Consider the following 18610-nt stretch of genomic DNA (forward strand, 5'->3'; position numbering starts at 1 on the left):
GAAATGAAAAGCTGCAGAAAGTGAATGAAGCTACATAAGAGGGAGAAAATATTTTTATGCCTGTTTTCTGAGTGCTAGTAGGGCTCCAATTCTTCAGCGGGCTTCTGTGCCATACAGCACATAAAAGCACCAGAAAGACATTTCTGCTCTGAATTCTCCAAGCCTGTTTTCACCAGGTTATGGTGGCAGTGAAGTTCAAAGGGAAAGCTGAGTGTGGAGAGGCAGAGGTAGAAGGATGTGTGGATGAAAAGACTGAGCATAGAGCTGTTAAGCTGACAATTATAGCAGCCTTTCTGATGATTGTGAATGCTATGAAACAGCAATAAAATCTATGTTCATAAAACAGGATTAGGGCTGTTTCCAAATTTCTTTGATTGAAATTGCATTTGAAAGGCGATATCAGACCTTCCACATTATTAGTTCCAAACTCCATGTCCACATCTGTCAGCTGTCCTTTAGCTACTGTTTCAGGTAATTTTCTTGTTACACTTTTCTGTCAGAAATCCTTCTGTTTTGCCCTGCCATTGTAGACATTGTTGCATTGTTCTTGGGGAATACACTGAATTTTTTAACAGGAAGAGGGGCATTCTTTGGGATGTAGAGTGCTTCAACGTACCTTAATGTCCTGCCTCGATCTTACAGCTGAGGACCAAAGGAATGGAACATCCAGAGTCTTTCAGTGTGAACACGATTAAATCTGATCTAAATGCAAGCAGGCTTTTATTCTTAATGAACATTATTTTGCTGTAATCCATTGGTGATTTGGCCCAGTGACTTCCCAGGAGCCACAATCGCTGTGGGACGTCCGTGCTAAGTTTCACAGCCCCGTTTAGCTCTGGCTTTACCACAGGCTGGGGGGGTAAGCTCCCAGTGAAGCTGGGGAGCCACCTGCAGAGGAGAGCAGGGCTGCTGGGGACATGCTACCCTTCCCTCCCAGCCACCCTTCCCCAGGGCAACCCTCAGCAGCCTCCAACCACACTGCTCCCATTGCACTGCCTTTTCCATGAGGGAAAAGGAAGTTGTAGGAGCCAGAAGTCATCAGTACAGAATGCAATAGGAGCTTTTGCAAGTGACAGGAGGGAAGCACACAGTCTGTGTCCCACGGGCTCCAATATTTCACAGTTACAGTAAACTGCAGCAGCAATGGGTTTGTTCCAAGCTTGTGGTTTATTTCTGCAAGTAAAACATACCTGTGCATCCAGTGCTGCACCAGCTGCCCAACCTAGTCTGTGCTTCTGGATGAGAAGGAATACAGAATATCGCTTGGTTCCCCCATTCATATTTCACTTGCATATCAGGAATATAGAAACTCTTTGTTTGCCACTGTTCTTAGTTACTACTGCTGTTTGTTTGGTCACTGGACAGGAGAAGTCAGCCCCAATACCAAGGGCCTTAAAGGGCTGGCATGGATGTAACCCAACACAACACGGGGCATGTACCACACACCAGTTTTGTTTTTATTAAGGTGCATCACTCTTGTGGTTAATAGCCAGTTTCGTCTAAAACAGGAGAAGGACACGGCTGGGGATTGGAACTGACTACAGAGAGTTTAGGAGTGTATAGTTATATACTTCTCCTCAAGGATTACTTTATTTGTACATTTGGTTGTTGTACTATGTAACAATCCCTTGAAGGCTTGGCTATCCAGAGGCTTCTAAGAACTGCCTCACAATACAGAGGTAGCATTGTGTTTCTACTAGGTTACTTTGTAACCTTGCTAAAGGAGCCAAATGTAGCTCTTCAGTACTTAAATTACAGTCCTACTCAAAGCAAGACAGTTCCATAGCCTGTGGTTTACTGACTTCTGAGAGGTTTTCTTCTCTGTTTGTAACCAAGAGTTTTCTTTTTTCTTCTACTGTTAGTCACTCTGATCTCAGTTTAGGATTTGATGATAAACCTACATGCTCCTCACAGAGTTTCATAGTCCAAGTGTTGCTTCCCGCCACACCTCACAGATCTCAAATGATATTCAGAGTTGCCTGAAAGGAATTCTGATATGATCAATTGCACAGGTGTAAGTGATAGCATTGTGTGGAGCCAGTCCCTACAGAAGCTTGCTCTGCAGATAGGCACTGATTAACAATTTTTTTTTTTTTTTCTTCCTATAAGAACAAGCCAGAAAAGAATCCAGTTCATGTTTCAGAGTTTGGCTGTTTTGGTGAGACAAATGACACCTTGGAACCGCAAACAGAAGCAAGTTTTCATTAAAGCAGTGAAAGGTAAACCCAAATGCAAGGAAAAAATACATCTGCAAGAACTGTGATGCTGTTTTACTGCTGAGACATAATAATAATAAACATTTTAAAAGGTTAAACCCTAGTTTATAAATAATAAGATCGAGTTTCAAACACACATTGCCAAACAGCTGTTTGATGCTTTTTTCCCCTCACACTAAGGTTACTCCATGTGTTCAAAAGCATGAAGCAATGGCTTGCCTTACCTGAACATACTGAGGTTTTAACTGGAGGCACTGGAAAGGCAGGTGAGATTTCACAGCTAATTTACAGGGAGCTCAGTGACCAAGGGATAACAATTTGAGACCTGCTGCTGTAGATTAATACCAAAATTTCAAAAAAGCACCTTGTGACATGCTAAAAGAATCCAAATTTAGGGATAAAGACAATGAAATGTAACTTACAGGCTCTCACCCTCAGCAGTATTTTCTAGCTATGCAAAGACTGATAACTATCCTGGCAGGTTGACTGCTGTCATGTGGCAGGCACCTTATGCAGTATTTTCAGCCAAATTGTCCTAGACTGATTTTGCAGTCTTGCCCCTGAAGCAAAGCTGACTTTGCTGGGTCACAGGGAGATGCCAAATATAGTGGTGGAATTTAAGACATGTAGCTTAAGGACTAGGAAACAGCTTCAATGCTTAACGAGCAAAATTAATCATGTACAGCAAAGGACCCAGGGGGGTAACATTAGTGCTAAGTCTAGTGCTGGGAGGCTGCTGCTTTGCCAGGTACATGGATTTAATGCTGCTGCCTAAACTGGTGCCTAAAGGGATGAGTCTGTCCCAGCAGCTTGCACAATCCCATTAGCACAGATCACACCCAGCTCTGTGATGTTTATTAAATACACTGCCATAGCAAATGTGGTGGCTTTCTGCAAACACCACCTCTTTGGAGTGTTGTAGAGGGGAACAGACAAGAGAATCAGCTAAATTTGGTGGCTCTGAAGTGATGGCCTGGGTATTCTGGTGGGGCACAGCAAATTCTCAGAGGTTGCCTTAAGTTGAAAGGTTTTAAGCCCAACATTAAAATGGATCATACAATTCAAGTACATTATTGCAAGGCTTTCAGTAGTAAGCAGAACTTTCTTCTAAAAATACTGCTGAATTCAGCCCAAGCTGAACAGAGCATATAAACTATGGGGCAACCCTGCACTGGTATAAGAAGTCAAACACTGACAAAATAAAAGGCGACAATTCTCAAGTGAGGCTTCAGAAAGTTTGGGACTTTAGTCTGTGCTTATTTGTCATGAATATTTGATATTTGATAGTCTTATGTTACAGCTCAGATGTTGCTTACTTATGGTATACTCCTAAACCATACAAAGCCTGTATTTTATTTTCAATGGTAAGTACTTGTGAAGGAACTTTTAAGGATTTACCCATGGTGTAACAATTTAACCATGTGTGTAACAATTTAACACAAAAGCCAGTAAGCCAGAGTTGAGCCTAATTTCAGAGGAACAGCCTATAGAGCTTTTCTGCTGAAATTGTATCTAGGACTACACAAGGACAGCTGACAAACACCTTCCTCACTGGAGTCTGTGCACCCTTTAGATAAACTGCTGTCTCGCATAGATTAATCAGTTAGTTGAAGAAGCTCTGCCAGCTTTCCTGGGAAACCACACACTGTGTTAATTTGGGGATACCTTAATAAACAATATGATTCACTTTGGATTTGTAAAACACAAACACTTTGCACTTAAACATTTTGGAGGAAACCAAAATGAAAAAAAAAAAAAACAACTAAAACTAATTTATCAGCTTTTCCAGCTTGGATTACTTTCCCATGCATACATGCATGCACACATATGTGTGCACACAAAAGATTCACCTGAGTTTAAGCAATGTACTGACTTTTAGGAACTGTGACTCTTCGGGTTTTCTGCACTAATTAACACACATCAGCAGAGATCTGACATATGAAAGTGACACTAAACCATTCTTCTTTGTACGTGGCAGTTCAGATGAAACAGTGAAAATCAGCCCCACGGGTAAAATATCAAGGGATCAATTCAAATGATTTCCAGCTCAGCCACAGCAGGCATTACCATAGGCCTGTTTTCAGAGAGCTCAGCTGGCAGCTAATGTCTCTTCAGTCCCCTCTGAGGCAAACTAGCTTTGTAGCTGGTCATCTTGTGATACAAATATCCCCAAATGAGAAAAGGTTGAGTGATAACAATGACAATGAAGAACAGAATTGTTCATTATATTTTTTACAAATACTTGTTTCTCTGAAAATGTTAATTACTTGAGGACATGCAGACCAATAAATAAATAAATAAATGTATAGAAAGATAAAAATACCAGGCAAACTGTTACATCTTTATTAGGAGTAGAGAAAGTTCATACTGAATTACCTGGGATATAGCATATGAGCAAGAACTGGAAACTTCACACTACTGCTGGGGTCTGTCATGTGAAACAGCATTATCTCCAGTGTTGTTCAAAACAGAAATACAGTGTTGCTGTTTATTTGCTAAAGGCCCCAGCTTACACTGATAAGCACCAGTTAATCTTCCAAAATACTTCTCGAACTATTAAGTACAGACTAGATTTTGTAACAGAGTTTATCTTGCTGTCCCACTTGCTGCCTGTTCATGATCACCAATACATGCTGTGCCAACTACAGCAGCTGCCACTTTGGAAAACTTAATTTCTATCCGATTTTCTAGAATGTTTTGATTTACAAAGCTGGGAAACCAACAGCATGTAGCTGCTCAGTTCTTGCTCATCCAGCAGTTGCTTTGCATAAGTTCTGGATTTCTCTGTAAAAAACCCATTTTCATCCTAGGACATGCTTGTATGTAAAAAGGAAAAGAAGGTGTAAAGAATGAGGGAAAGTGAATTGCCTTCCTCTTCCACTCCTGGAGGGCAGCAAGAGCAGCTATAGAGGATACTACAGAACCATTTTTCTGTACTTTCTTATGCAAGTTTTGGAAAGAGGCAGTTACAGGAGAGAGAGAAAGGAAGATGTCTGTGGCTCTGAATTTAACAAGGAAATTCTGGAGGGACTGCATCAAGAGATCTCTCTATAACACACAGATGTCGTCTGTGCAATCCCATTCCTATTATTGCAGAGACTGATGGAATTTCTAGAGGCAATCTGCTTGGAAGGAGGACATACTAAATCAGTAACAGTGGGTGAGACCAGCTAGGACAGCAACACAGTGAATGGGATGGTTTTCTCTTGAGGGGGTGGGGGTGGGGGCAATGTGTTTGTGCATGGTTATAAATTGCTTTGCAGAGTGTTTCATATCATAGAGCATGTGTTGAGCTTTTGACTCAATATAACAAGGCCAACCCTCTCAAACAAGTTAGAAACTGGCACAGAAGTGATAAGTCAGCTCAGAAGAATGGGGTAGGAATCACAAGAAAGGAAAGATGTCTGCATGTCGAGAAGGCAAAAGCCACCAACTCTCTCTAACAATCATTTCTCTCCAACTTGGTTACAGCAAGGAACCTAAAAAGCCAAGATCTGAGCAGGAAAGGAGAGGAACGCAAAAGGGAAACCCAGACAGCGCTGAAGATGTTAACAAAGTATGTTCCCAGCAATTAAAAATGAAATTAAAAAGATGAAAAAGCAAAGAAATGTGAAATGCTAATCTTTTACTTTCCTGGCAAACAGTCTATGCTAGGGAACACCTGTGTGGAATGAGCAAGATGTAACTTTCTGCAGTTGTGTGCAGGCTGCTTGTCTGGCTGTGAGGCACCTCTTCCCCAAGCATTAGCCTGGCTTCTTCAGAAGCCAGTGCCACGGCCAGACAGACATCTACGGGATCATCTATGGGATCAACTGAGTTTCTCCTGGAAATACTGCAGAGAGACATCCCACACACTGTGTCTAGCACATGCCATGCCCTTGAAGTGTGTCCTGCAAACTACAACAAACGATGTGCGAGACTTGCACCAATCTGAAATGATGAGGAATCACCTATGTGTCCCAAAGGAATGGTCCCACTATGGATACCCCAAACTTACCTTCCAGTGTCTCTCAGTCTTTCAAAATGCAATTTCATGGCAAACTCAATTGCTTCCTTCAGTTCAGATCTGTCTTGTCACAGACATAGTAGCATCATCCAATTTGTTCCTTGGTGAAATCATGAAATGCAGGTATTTATGCCTTAAGATTTTTTGAAAAACTGACATTTTACCAGTCATAAATTATAATGACAGTTACTTTGCAAACTACTCTCAGCAACATTGGATGGACTCTGTAATTACTTCCTGCAATCCCAAACATGCAGATCAAGATTATCTATTGAAATGCCAGGCATAAATTATTCATTAACTAAAACCATTCTGTAATTTTATTGATATATTTTGTGGAGTTCACATATTTTTGTACAGCAAACATAACACTGTAGGCCACAAGAAGCTGCAGCACTATTGTTTAATAGCAGCAAGGTATATTTTATAATCAGGGTATGTGGACAATAAATAGTCTGTTTCTTTGGATGTGAATGTTTAAAATGAAGTTCTGCTGCAGCTTCATAACGTGATTGCTATTTTACAGAGCTTATACACAAAAATATATATGCAATCTTTTTGTCTATATTTTATACAAATACAACAGTAGTTTGTGAATACATTTTAAAGTACATATACATGATAAGCAACTCAATTTCCCATATCACAGGATAGCAATTTTAAATGCAAGAAACATATACAAATTCAGTCTGGAATGCAGGGTTTTCTGTGTTCTTTTTTTTTTTTCTTTCCCTCTATTTTTTTTGACTCAAAACTTTTATCATTAAAAACATTTTAGCATACAAGTCCAAACAGTTTTTCCACTAGCTAAAAATATAATTTCAGCAATCTGAGTCAGGTTTGGGTGTGACATCATTCACCAATATACTCTTCCCAGTTTTTGTCTAAGGCTTTTAGTAACATATAGTATGTTCTTCACTCCACACCATATAAAAAGCCCACATTTAACATTAACTAGCAGTCACCTATTTTTGTGAACAAGAGCTGGGCTTGTCAGCGTTTAAATTTGCATGTCCAAAATTTTACTTTTGCAAGTGCATATGAATACATTGTGGTGTTGCACAAAGTTCATTAATGACAAATTAAGTCACAGTATAAAAATATATCATACAACTATAGGTCTAGTATAGTCCTTTTTTTTCTATGGGTAAAAATACATCTGAATGAGACAGGGAGGTTTGTAGCACCATGAGAGGAGTTGTATCCCAAGTTACATTAGCAGCATGATCCAATATAACAATATTGCAGGAGTGTTTCTGAGGAGATAAACATTCACTCTGGTTCAACTGTACCACTGAAGCTTATACTGAAAAGTGTTTACATATGATTAGCAATAGTTCTGTGTCACTTCCAGGGCTAGATAACTGTTATCAAAAGACACTGCCTTCCAACAAAAGTAAGACACCCTTATTGCATAAAAGCTTTGGGACTACCCAAACACATTTTGAACTACTGTGGCATTACTTGTAAGTTGAGCATGATGCTAAGTAAGCTGTGGTTTAAACTGTACACTGGGGGGAAGCAGGACAGGCAGCTAAGCCTATAATGGTTTACTACATATCAGATAAGTACATATATTTCAGAGGCTTATCTATAGACTGAGAAGAATACAGGAGACGCTGCTAAACCAGTGTATGACACAGACATAACAAAGGATGCAGGATCCCCATAGCATTTACAGATGCAGGATCAGGCCCAAAGTTAACTTCAGACAGCAGCATAGCGATGATAGGATGTGATTAAAAAAAAAAATCTGTATCAAATACTGCATGTTAAATATTTTTGACAAAGTTTACCATCAAGAACTCCAGAAGACAGGTTGCAAACGGTGAGGACAAACTCCTAATTGTTTTTGACTGGTATTCAAAATGGCAGTAGAAGACAGTGTAGTTTGAAACATGTAAACCTAGTAAAAACCATTGTAAAACCCTTAAGAAAGACACACTGGTTCTGTGCAATATAGCAAATTGATAAGAAAACACTGTAAAAATGTACCTGTTTAAAATTACAATGTCTACCATTTTGTACACAAAGCATTATACCAAAGGCCTACATATATGTAATCTAATGGCACTTGAAACAAATCATAATAAAAGGTTTTATAATAAAAAGCATAACCTGTAAGAAATTTTCTTAAAAGGTTTAGGTTTTCTTTTTGAAAGTGCTATATCTTGTAATATGTGTAACATAGAGGTTGACCAAGCTTTATTTTAAAAAATATTGGCCTATAATACAAGTTTAGCTCACTAGGCAAATGATCCTGAAAATATGTACTCTTAACATTCATTATTAGCTTAATAAAGCAATCAGCTCTGGCTCATGTTTCAGTCAGTATATGGTTTTTAAAAACCGCTACTGCCAAATTAACAATAAATCACTCTATTCCACAATTTACTACTAAATAAAGCACAAGCAACAAGTACACAAAAATATATATATTTAAAAAAAAAAAAAAAAAACAAAACAACCTTATTAGAAGTTTAGAAGTTGCACAAAGAGTGGTGCCTGATCAGCCAGCCCTCCCCCCTCCCACCAAGAATCCATGGGAAATCAAGAAAACGGGATTTAAAAACTATGGTTTCATAGTGGCCAATATTGACTCTGCCTAAGCGATGCTCAAAAGCACTCTGGTGGTGCTGGTATTACTTAAAGGGTCAGTCTGCTTCCATGTTACCCTACATCCTAGTTAAGCTGCAAACACCCTGGGTGCAGCCACCCACTGAAACCCTGACTGAATGAGGTTCAATATCTTGTCTGAGGTCTCTATTTCTCAAGTGAAATGTATATCTAACTCCAAGTGAAATGTCAATCCCTTTTCAGGAAGCTAAGGCACGAAGAAAGTAGTAAGAGTTCTGGCTACGCACTAAGAAACGGGTGTTGGCGAAATCTCTGTGGGTTTTGGTTTTTACGAAGTCTTTCAGCAGCTGGGGCCAATAACAGGTAGCTCTAGACTGGAAATTTGTGTGCCAGAGGCTGCCCAGGGAGGGCAGCGCTGCCCGGTCACACTGCTGGGCCAGCTGCGAGATGACAAGCACTCACAGCTTTCCTCTGCTGCAAGGAAAGTTGCAGATGCTCGGCTCCACACAGGACATAACCCACTGCAGGAATTAAGTCCATTTATCTTCATCTCAGGTTAAGGATCGAGAATAAACCCAAGTTTTTCTTAGATGCGTTACGGTCGTTCATGTAAACTAGAGCTACATTCGGTTGCATTCAGCTTGTGCTCTGTTCATCTGTGTTTTTCTTTCCTTTAGAAAGGTGAATGGAAAAAAAGCAATATTGAACAAATCATTCAACTGAAGATGTAAGCAAGTGAGCAATCTGTTTCACAGAAACCAGAGGAAGCAGTCGTGAAGCAGAGCTAAATGCCCACTTTGAGATAACGTGCTCCTAAACCCAAAATCTAAGAGTAGTTTGCAGAATTTCAAAAGGTATTTTCCTTATTAATACATCCTTATTTTAATGCCTTTGGAACACAAACACATTTATAAAAATGTTATTTTTCAGTAATAAAATTTAAATACACATATGTATAAAATAGTAAAACTACACCTGCATATTGCTCCTAGCATTAAAAAAAACAGTAGGAGCTACTGATAAAACATCTGGAGCATGAGCTCCTTAAATGGGAGCAACTTTTGTTTCTGTGAAGTATATTTAGTTTAACCACTTAAAACCTTATATCAATTCTCATTATTGTTTGAGAGATACTAATGTACTCGATTTCCATTTTTTAATTCCTTGTACAAAAATGACAAGGAAAATAATGCTATTGTTGAATTACAGCAAATCTAGTTTGCTTTTATGCATCACAGGGTTGGTTGTTTTTTTAGGTTTTTTTTTTCCTCTTTTGGTTATTAGGGGTTGGGGAATAGAATATATATTGCATTAGGTAAAAGTGGTGTAAGCAATATGCTTTTACTTCACTCCTAAGAGTCCTGTCTTTAAATCTTGGCAATGGGCAAAAAGTCCCTAACCAAGTACCCAGGTGTAGAAAGTGTGATTAACAGCTAACTTGTTGCTTAGGAGGACATAACACACCATGTAACACAACTGAAAAGATCACTCCAATAAAAACAAAACAAAACAAACTGGTAGCTGCAAATTTACATTCACTTTCTGACTGCACACTAGTTTTGAACTGAAAATAGGTACACACTTTCTGGCTGGACTTGATCCACCCTTTGGCGGTGGCAGCGGGGAGAAGACTGACACCTACAAACGTGAACACACTACTGGAAGGTTCCTATGCAGTACTCTTTCTATCCTACTAAAGAGAAAAAACAGCAAGTTAAGAATTAAAACAAAAACTGTGACAAAATATTCTGCATTACTACATTACTCTTTTATATTTCAAGATCAGCAATTAATTTTGCCTGTTTCCCTATACCAGAGTCACGAAAGCAGAGCAACAGTTTCAAATTCAACTTGAAACATCTGTCATTTAGGCAAGCAGAGATTCTCTGTCGAAATTCTGTTCAGCCCTAATTTTAGAGAATTATACTAGTTTTTTTTTCTTCTGTTATCCGTAACAGGCCACCAAAATTTAAGCCAGAAAATGGCAAAATTCTTAACAACTTTTATAATGACTTTAATACAAGTCAAAATGTTATATATATGTACATGTGTATATATGGACTTCTATATATACACACACAAGTTTTCAGAAAAATCTGAATTCTATATTTATTTTAAAAATTTAGATTTGTCATTAGAGAACAGGTCAGATGTGTCACCATTTGGGAAGAGGATTTGTTTGGAAACAGACTGGAGAATTTTTTCCCCAAATCTCAGGAATTTTTGTGATACATATTTTAAGTTGATTATTTGCAAATAGTAAAATATATTAAAAGGTAAAAGTGGCAGTTCTAGCACTGACATCAATAAAACAGAATAGCTGGTATGGTTGAAAAAGTTTTAAAAACGGGATGAGTGTTGTGAGTTTGCTTGGGATGACTTTCTACTGAACATTTTAAATGTGTAAATTGGCAGTGAAAATGAAAACAATACAATGAGACTGTTTAAAAAAAAACAACAAACCAAAGTAAACACAGCTGAGAATAAACACTTTCAAAACATTTTAAAAAAGTTAATTTAAATTTCTTACTGGCTTCATGAGATTGGTACTGTACAAAAGCAGAGAATTTATAATGTCTTATAGTAGGCACTAAGTTAAAAATGGTCACCTAAGGCATTTCTACAAATAGACAGTTAAAAAGCCAGCTTTGTACATCCTATTGGAAAGCTTGATGAAATCGTGGTAGGGTGGTGGTTGTGCTTAGACTGCTTGTGAAAGCTGCTGACAATGAGTGCAGAGACCCAAGACCTATACTATTGCTAGGATCTTGTGGATCCTGGGTTTGTGGTGGAAGTTGAGTCATAGAAGAATGTGCCTCCTCTTGCGTATAACTCATCCCGAGGTTTCCCACTGAAACAGAAGGATTATAGGGAGGGCCATTTACAGGTATGAAGTTGAACAGCTGAGAAAAGTCCAATGATGGGGTGTTTAGAGGTTCACTAATAGGAACGGAGCCCTTGGAAAGGGAAACTTCCCCAGACCCATCATCTAGTGGCCCTACTTGTGGATCCAGCCCTAGTTTTGATGAAGATGCTTGAGAATCCTGGGATGAAGAAGGCATACCACTTTGCAACTCCATTAAGTAACTTTCAATTTCCCCTTTCAATGGCTGTTCTTTTTCAGGCATAGAAATTGAGTATGAGGTAGTACCGAGTGGGTATTTCAACGACAGCTGGTGAGGAGGGTGGACAGACTCCATATCTATTGGACAAGGCATTCCCAATGGTAACGATGTGGCAACCATTTGGTGTGCAGATGCAGAACTCTGCATGGACTGAATCTGAGTGTTGTAGAGATTTAATTGCAAAGTGTTTGTAAATGGCTTTGATGTCAGTTCACTGGAAGGTAAAGACATCACTGGAAGCAGCTCATCCTTAATAGGCACAGAAACATTGCAGGTAAAGGGATCTAGAAGGTCCATTGGCTCTGTTTTGACCTTCAGAAGTTCTTGGTTGTGACTTTTCTTCATGTGGCGCGTGAGGTGATCCTTCCGCCCAAATCTCTGTGCACAGTACTGACAGAGGAAGTCCTTTCTTCCAGTGTGCACTACCATGTGTCTGCGGACATCCTTTCGGGTGTAGAACCGACGATCACAGTGTTCACACTGGTGCTTTTTCTCCTTCACTCCACCCGACGACTTGCCTGCATGAGTTTTTAGGTGCTCCAGCAGCACTCCTGTGCTTTCAAAAGTCTGCAAACATACCTTACAGGTGAGGTCACCACTTGTTGCAGCATGCAAAGCCAGGTGACGTTTGAACCCAAGCTTGGTATTGTAGTTCTTTCCACATTCTTCACACTTAAAGGCCTCTTTGTTGGGATTGTGTGTATGTAGGTGATTCTTTAGGTGATCTTTTCGGTGAAACATTTTCTCACAATAATTACACTTGTGGGTTTTCTCAGGAGAATGAGTAGCCATATGCCTTTAAACACAGATATATTCTGTAAGTAATTATTTTGATCAAAAAACACATGTGCTCATTTTTTAATGGCAGCTAAATACTACACTAAGGGCTGCTTTGCAACAGAACCTTTTAACTGAAAGCATGACACTACAAAGACAGTTTGACAAATTTAAATATAGCAAAACGCGAGCCATTTCTCTTAAATTGACACTTTAGTTTTGGTGGGTCTTAGCTACGGTAACAGGGGTATATGGGCAAGTATGAAAGTACTCGTGTAAAAGTCCATAGCCAAAGAACTTTCAGTCCATACTCTTTTTCTTGTGACAATTCCTTATACAAATGAAAATTCTACCCTCATTAAAAACAAAACAAAACAAAACAAAAACAAACAAACAGAAAACAAAAGCAGAAAACAAATTAAGAAACAAAATCAAAGACATTAGCTTGCAAACTTAGGTAATTTAGAATTCTAGAAACAATCCAATCGCTACTTTAATTAACACATCCTCTCTGCAATCAGCTGAAGGCGTACAGAAATATATACTTTTACACGGCTTAACACGGCCAACATAAAATAGATAATATAATCTGAAAGATAAATAGAGTTTAATACCTTAGTAATTTGTACTTAGAAACAAAGGCCTTGGTGCAGTCTTGTTGTGTGCACTTGTAGGGCCTCTCTCCTGTGTGAGAGTATGAGTGAACCTTTAATTTCTCAACACTGTTAAAGGCCTTGTCACACAGTTGGCAAGGAAAGTTTTTTCTTGGTTTGGTTTCACCACGCTTACGTTTCCCTGAAGGGACTTTCTGGGTATCTCTTACTTCTGACAAATCACCAGGAATGACAGTGGCCATCGCAGCCTAAACCAGGCCTTCTTGTTGGACACTTGGGAATTGCCCAACTCCACTAAATGATTTAGCTTTAGATGGCTTCTCAAGTTTCATGTGGTCGTAAAAGAAAGCAAAAGGGGACTGGAAAAAAAAAATAAGAAACAACTAGTTTGTAACTAAACTTAGATTTTGAAGTTTACTTGCTATGTGATGCTTCTGAATAAAACTTAAAAATAAAGTTAGGTTCAGCTGGTCTAATGTAATACCTACAGGTTTCTTTATACTATTTGCTGCAACTCTTAAAATGCATTGCTCAGGATGAACAGATCCACATATGCCCTGAAATCACACCTCACAACTTTCCCCTCAAGCACTGATGGAGAACAGCAGAGTTTCTGTCAGATTAAGGAAGGCATCAGGCAAAGACCCTACCTACCCAGGCACCTTTTGGCAGCTTCCGATTTCAAAGGAATTATAGCCGTGCCTGTGGTGTTTGCACAGACATCACCGCCCCCCTCCCCCCCCCCACATACACACAACTATCAAAGCCTGTAAGCCTCAAAATGTTTGAAAGCCTGCACAAAACACAGCAGTACCCATGCAGACACTATGGAGGGCAAAGCTCATGTTCCCTTTTGGATATACCTCCCTCCCCGTGATTACTGCACATCTACGCATCTACTCTGGCAAAATGCATGCACTGCCAATGATGCCTAACACAGGTGAAATTCTCCTGTAAACTCACCCTCTGCTAACAGAGACTTGAATGGCAGAAGTCCAACAGATTAGGGTTAGATTAGACAGGTCAGGGTTTTATCAGCCCAGTGCTGGAGACCCCCAGCCTCCTCATGCTACCCTGTGAGACACGAAGGCTATAAGCATTCAGACTCAGGCTAGCTCAGGATGGAGGCTCCAAGTCCTGCCCCTGTGGCACAGCAAAATGTCAACTAAGCCGGAGGCTTTCATTGTAAGGAGGTGCGTGACGTGATCCTTGTGTCTCACTTGTGGGTGAGAAGTTTTAAATTCGTCATCTGGTATCATATAGTGGCAACTGGGCACCTGCCACCACAGGGCACTCAACAGCCCTCCTTTGTCAGGGGTTGCTGACAGCTTTGCTTCATCCTTGGAGCACAACTGCTACTATAGATACCAAAATCCTGTGCTACCCAGAGTGGGAAGGGTGGAGCGTGAGGTCTGCAGCAGCAGGGACAAGGAGGACAGCAGGGCAGCACTCAATGCAAGCATTTTTGAGGGCTGGAAAGCCCCAAAATTTAGCTTTTCTCCCTTGAATGTGCCACTACCCACCCCCAGCCCCGGTGTCACGGCTGGCAGCTGCTGTCCCCTCTGGTCTCTGCTGGGGCAGCTGCGCAGGAGGTGGCCGAGCCGGGCGGCACCGGGGCCGGGCAGCGGCCGGGCCAGGGCTCGGTGTCCGGGCAGCGCCACAGCCCTGGCAGCAGGGCCGGGGAAGCCGCAGCTGCTGGGACAGGTGGAGCTGGGCAGCTGGAGCCGGGCAGGCACCACCAGGCTGCAGCTGCTCCAGCCCAACACCACCTCCCTGGAAAACAAACCGGCCTCTTCCCTGCTGGCAGGGAGGGAGGCCGGGTAGCTGGGAGGGAGCCCCGGCCTGAGCTGTCCTCTCACCCCTGCTGAGGCTCAGCAGAGATGGAGGGAGCCAACTGCTCCAGAGAGGAGTGGAGAGCAGCGCCCAGGTGTGCCGCGGGGATAACAACACGGTCCTTGCAAGTGCCCTAGCAAGGTTCTGGAAGAAAGCGAGAAGGAAGGAAAGCCTGTGTTTTCCTCTATGCATGGCAGGAGAAGAGAAGCAGGGAGAGGAAGAAGGGGAAGTGCCTCTTTAATGTCTGCATTTTAAGAAATCCTCAGACCTCCATTTGAAATCCTCCATTTGAAATGTGTACACAGAGTATGTCTTTGTCTAAGCCTTTTCCTCCCTCCTCCCCATTTTCCCTTGTCTTTAAAGGAGGAGAGAAGTACTGGCACACCAAGATGGAAATCTGCTTCCTTTCAACCTTAAAGTCCTTGAATGACAGGTTAAACTATGCTACCTCCTTTAAACAAGCAGTTTTGCAAGACCACCTTATTCCCTTAAATTTCATAAGGAAACACTAACTTCTTTTAAAGATACCTATTGAGAGGAAAGGCATTTCTTTAAGGACTCTCTTGATTTCAGATTTGTCTCAAACTCATTCCCATTCGTGGGATGAAGCCTGGAGACATCAGTTCCATGAGTGGGAAAATGCACAGGTCTTCAAAGTATCAGCTTAATTTTATTTTCTGTCTCATAATCAACAATCTAGTTCACCAATTCTAGTTCATAAAGAACAGTTGTTTGGAAACCTAAGAGCAATAATTTTTTTCAATAAAAGTAAATGAAGACCAGTTCTAAAGACTTCAATGAAGCCACCAATGTAATCAAAAGGAGAGTCTGATTCACATCAAAGTTGTGATATATCTGTTGATTGAAAGTTTTTTATTTTAATATAAGCTTTAACCAAAATCCAGTAATAAAATTAATTTTGTTCTTCTGTTAATGAGCACACTGGTCTTCAGTGCATATTGGCCTGAATGTAGAATGAAATTTTGTTTTAGTCTAATCTGACAAATGAAGTTCGGGGGGGAGACAAAAAATCCAACCTGACCTACACTTGCACAGAGTACTTTTATACCACACAGGCACCTGCATGAACCCATCACACAGAGCTGAGAGCACAGCAGTCACAGCCCTCACCACATGGCCAGGGCACACTTACAGCCTCAATGGGGTATGAGGGATCAAGCCCCTCTGCCCCCCCTGCCAAATCCATACCTAGCTTGTGACAGGGAAGTCAGGATTAGCAGAAAAGGCAAGGGAACAGTCTCCACAGTCTGCTGCACGAGAGTGGCGCTACTTTGGCTCAGCAGCAAGTGGAGTCTATGCCCAGACAGTGACAAGAGAAGCGGGGACAGCAAGAAAGATACATGGAAAGAGGATGAGCCACCACAGGGAGGGAGAGTGGACAGAAGAGGGATGGGGTGTAGGGCTAGGGAGGCTCAGGGTGTGCTGCATAGGCTTTGGGAATATCTAAGGACATGACGATAGGGGTGAGCTGGTAACACTGGGGTGGGTGGGAAGGAATGGAACATGCATCAAGCTGGGGAGATGCAGGACATGAGGCCATGCAGAAGGGTGAATCTGATGTGATGCCAATAGCAGCCTTCGTTACGAAACAGCATATTAAGCTTAACAAATTAACATCTGACAACTTCTCACTCCTTTTCTCAATGCAAAGATCACACCTCAGGCTGGAGACCATCCTATATTCAGGCCAATATAAGATCACTGTTTTCTTCTCCAAAATTTCAGGTGACCTAGCTGCTGTGCAAGTCAGAACACTCACAGGGACGAAAAATTTGGGTTTTGTTCCTCTACGATCAAAACTAATTAAGCTGACTTTGAACTGTGTTTAAGTGTCCTTAAAAATGCATGATTAGAACAAATATAGTGTGGATCCAATCTTTGACAATGACAGAGTCTTATTAAAAAACACGTATGCACTATTATCTCAGTATCACTTCTCAATAGGTGAGGCAATTAAGAATGCCAGTACTGATCTCTGAAGAGCAAATAATCACTTTTTTTCCTTTTTTTTGGGTGTGGATATATAGACTGAGCAATGGAGATAAAATTTTTAAAAACCACTGATCCTCAAATATTAAATTTTCCAAAGACCAGCTGAAAGAATTTTATGAGTAATATTGCCTGCTTGTGTCTCAACATATTATCACTTAAAATCCACATTCTTACTGGTGCTTTCACAACTGCAGGATGAATGATTATATGCAGTATCAAATATAACAAACACATTACACAAAAGCTTATATATAATACTATTTTTAAAGAAGCATATATTTAAAGAGGATTTAAGCAGCCTCTGTTCAATGCACACCTGATGTTTGCCCACTAAAGTCCTCAGATTTTGGTCTTAACCAGTTCCGCTGACTCTTCTTGGAGGAAACCAGAATCCAGTACTTCCCATTTTTACTGGTCTGAAAAACAAAAGGAACAATGGACTAGACTCCAGCAAAACCAGTGCATTCATAAAGACTGTGATGCGGCAAGACCAGGGATTGGAAAGAATCAGAAAGGAAAAGTTAACAGGGACAGATCCAACCCATGCACAGAACATTATATACTGTTAATTATAAACTGTAGGAATCATTCTTGCATTATCAGTAACAATTATGCACTTCAATTTGCAGTATACTTACATAATTTCAACTAATGCTATGCTGGACAGTGACACATAAAGAGATAAAATTAGACAAAAGCAAAGGAGTTTTCATATAGTTAAAAAAAGTAAAAATCCACAGACCACAAATAATTTAGATGCAACAGCAAAACATGTGAAATGCTGGGCCCAGACTTGAGTTTCTTACTCAGAAAGGACTGAATAAGAGAAGATTCTGGATTAGGCCCAACTTTACTAGAACCTAATGCCTTCATTCTGCTTAATTATACAGGAAATAGCAGCTTAAAAGGTGACCTGCAAAGGAAAATAAAATTAATTTTAAAAAAATAATAAAACCTCTTAATGATCAACATGCTAAAGGTAAATCCCAAAGGAGGGCAAGTCTAGGTATGCCTGAGCAAACTGAGAGGGCCTTTTTGGAATTTCCCTTGTATCTCCCTTTCCCCTGCCATCATCCTTTTGTAAATTTGCAGCAAGTCTTCCTTGTCTTGCTAGAAGGCCTCCTGGATGACACAGGTATACACAGAAAACATGTTCAGTGCCTCTTTGTAATGGGGAGGTTTATCCTGTCCAATTCTTCCAGATGTGTAAGGGCAAAGCCCTATACCCCACAGCAGGCTGAAGCTGTTTGGCAGGAGCCCTGTAGTAATGTAACATTTCCCCCCACACAAAACATTTTCCCTTCTGGCTTCCTATTCATTCCAGAAATCATTCTTCCTTTTGATACCAAGTTCAGCTCTGCACAGCCCCAGCATCCTCTGTTGGTGAGTGTGAATGTGAGCAAACAGATGTTCCTAAATACCTATTAATGTCAGAAGTGCTTAAGAGCA

At 40.5% G+C, this 18610-nt stretch overlaps 1 protein-coding gene and 1 long non-coding RNA gene across 6 annotated transcripts in view; one reads left to right on the forward strand and one right to left on the reverse strand.

The window, feature by feature from the left end:
* The first annotated feature begins 1027 nt into the window (after positions 1–1027).
* Positions 1028–6027, forward strand: LOC128817020 (uncharacterized). Of its 2 annotated transcripts, XR_008440074.1 has the most exons (4): positions 1028–2014; positions 2110–2219; positions 2397–2482; positions 5688–6027. It is a non-coding gene; the product is annotated as an uncharacterized LOC128817020 (long non-coding RNA). The 2 variants fall into 2 exon arrangements; XR_008440073.1 differs by having other exon boundaries at positions 1028–2219.
* A 4895-nt stretch (positions 6028–10922) lies between these two features.
* Positions 10923–18610, reverse strand: part of PLAG1 (PLAG1 zinc finger) — a 47681-nt gene continuing 39993 nt past the window's right edge. For 3 of the 4 annotated variants that reach the window (XM_053987862.1, XM_053987869.1, XM_053987878.1), the window contains exons 2-4: positions 17478–17577; positions 13316–13674; positions 10923–12720 (exon numbers count right to left, since the gene is read on the reverse strand). In XM_053987862.1, coding sequence (XP_053843837.1) covers positions 11457–12720; positions 13316–13557 — 1506 coding nt within the window. In that variant the 5' untranslated portion in view covers positions 13558–13674; positions 17478–17577 and the 3' untranslated portion in view covers positions 10923–11456. The remainder of the gene's footprint in view (positions 12721–13315; positions 13675–17477; positions 17578–18610) is intronic. The other variant, XM_053987888.1, reaches the window with a different exon arrangement.

This window comes from Vidua macroura, chromosome 1 (assembly GCF_024509145.1).
Source record: "Vidua macroura isolate BioBank_ID:100142 chromosome 1, ASM2450914v1, whole genome shotgun sequence".
Lineage (NCBI taxonomy): Eukaryota > Metazoa > Chordata > Aves > Passeriformes > Viduidae > Vidua > Vidua macroura.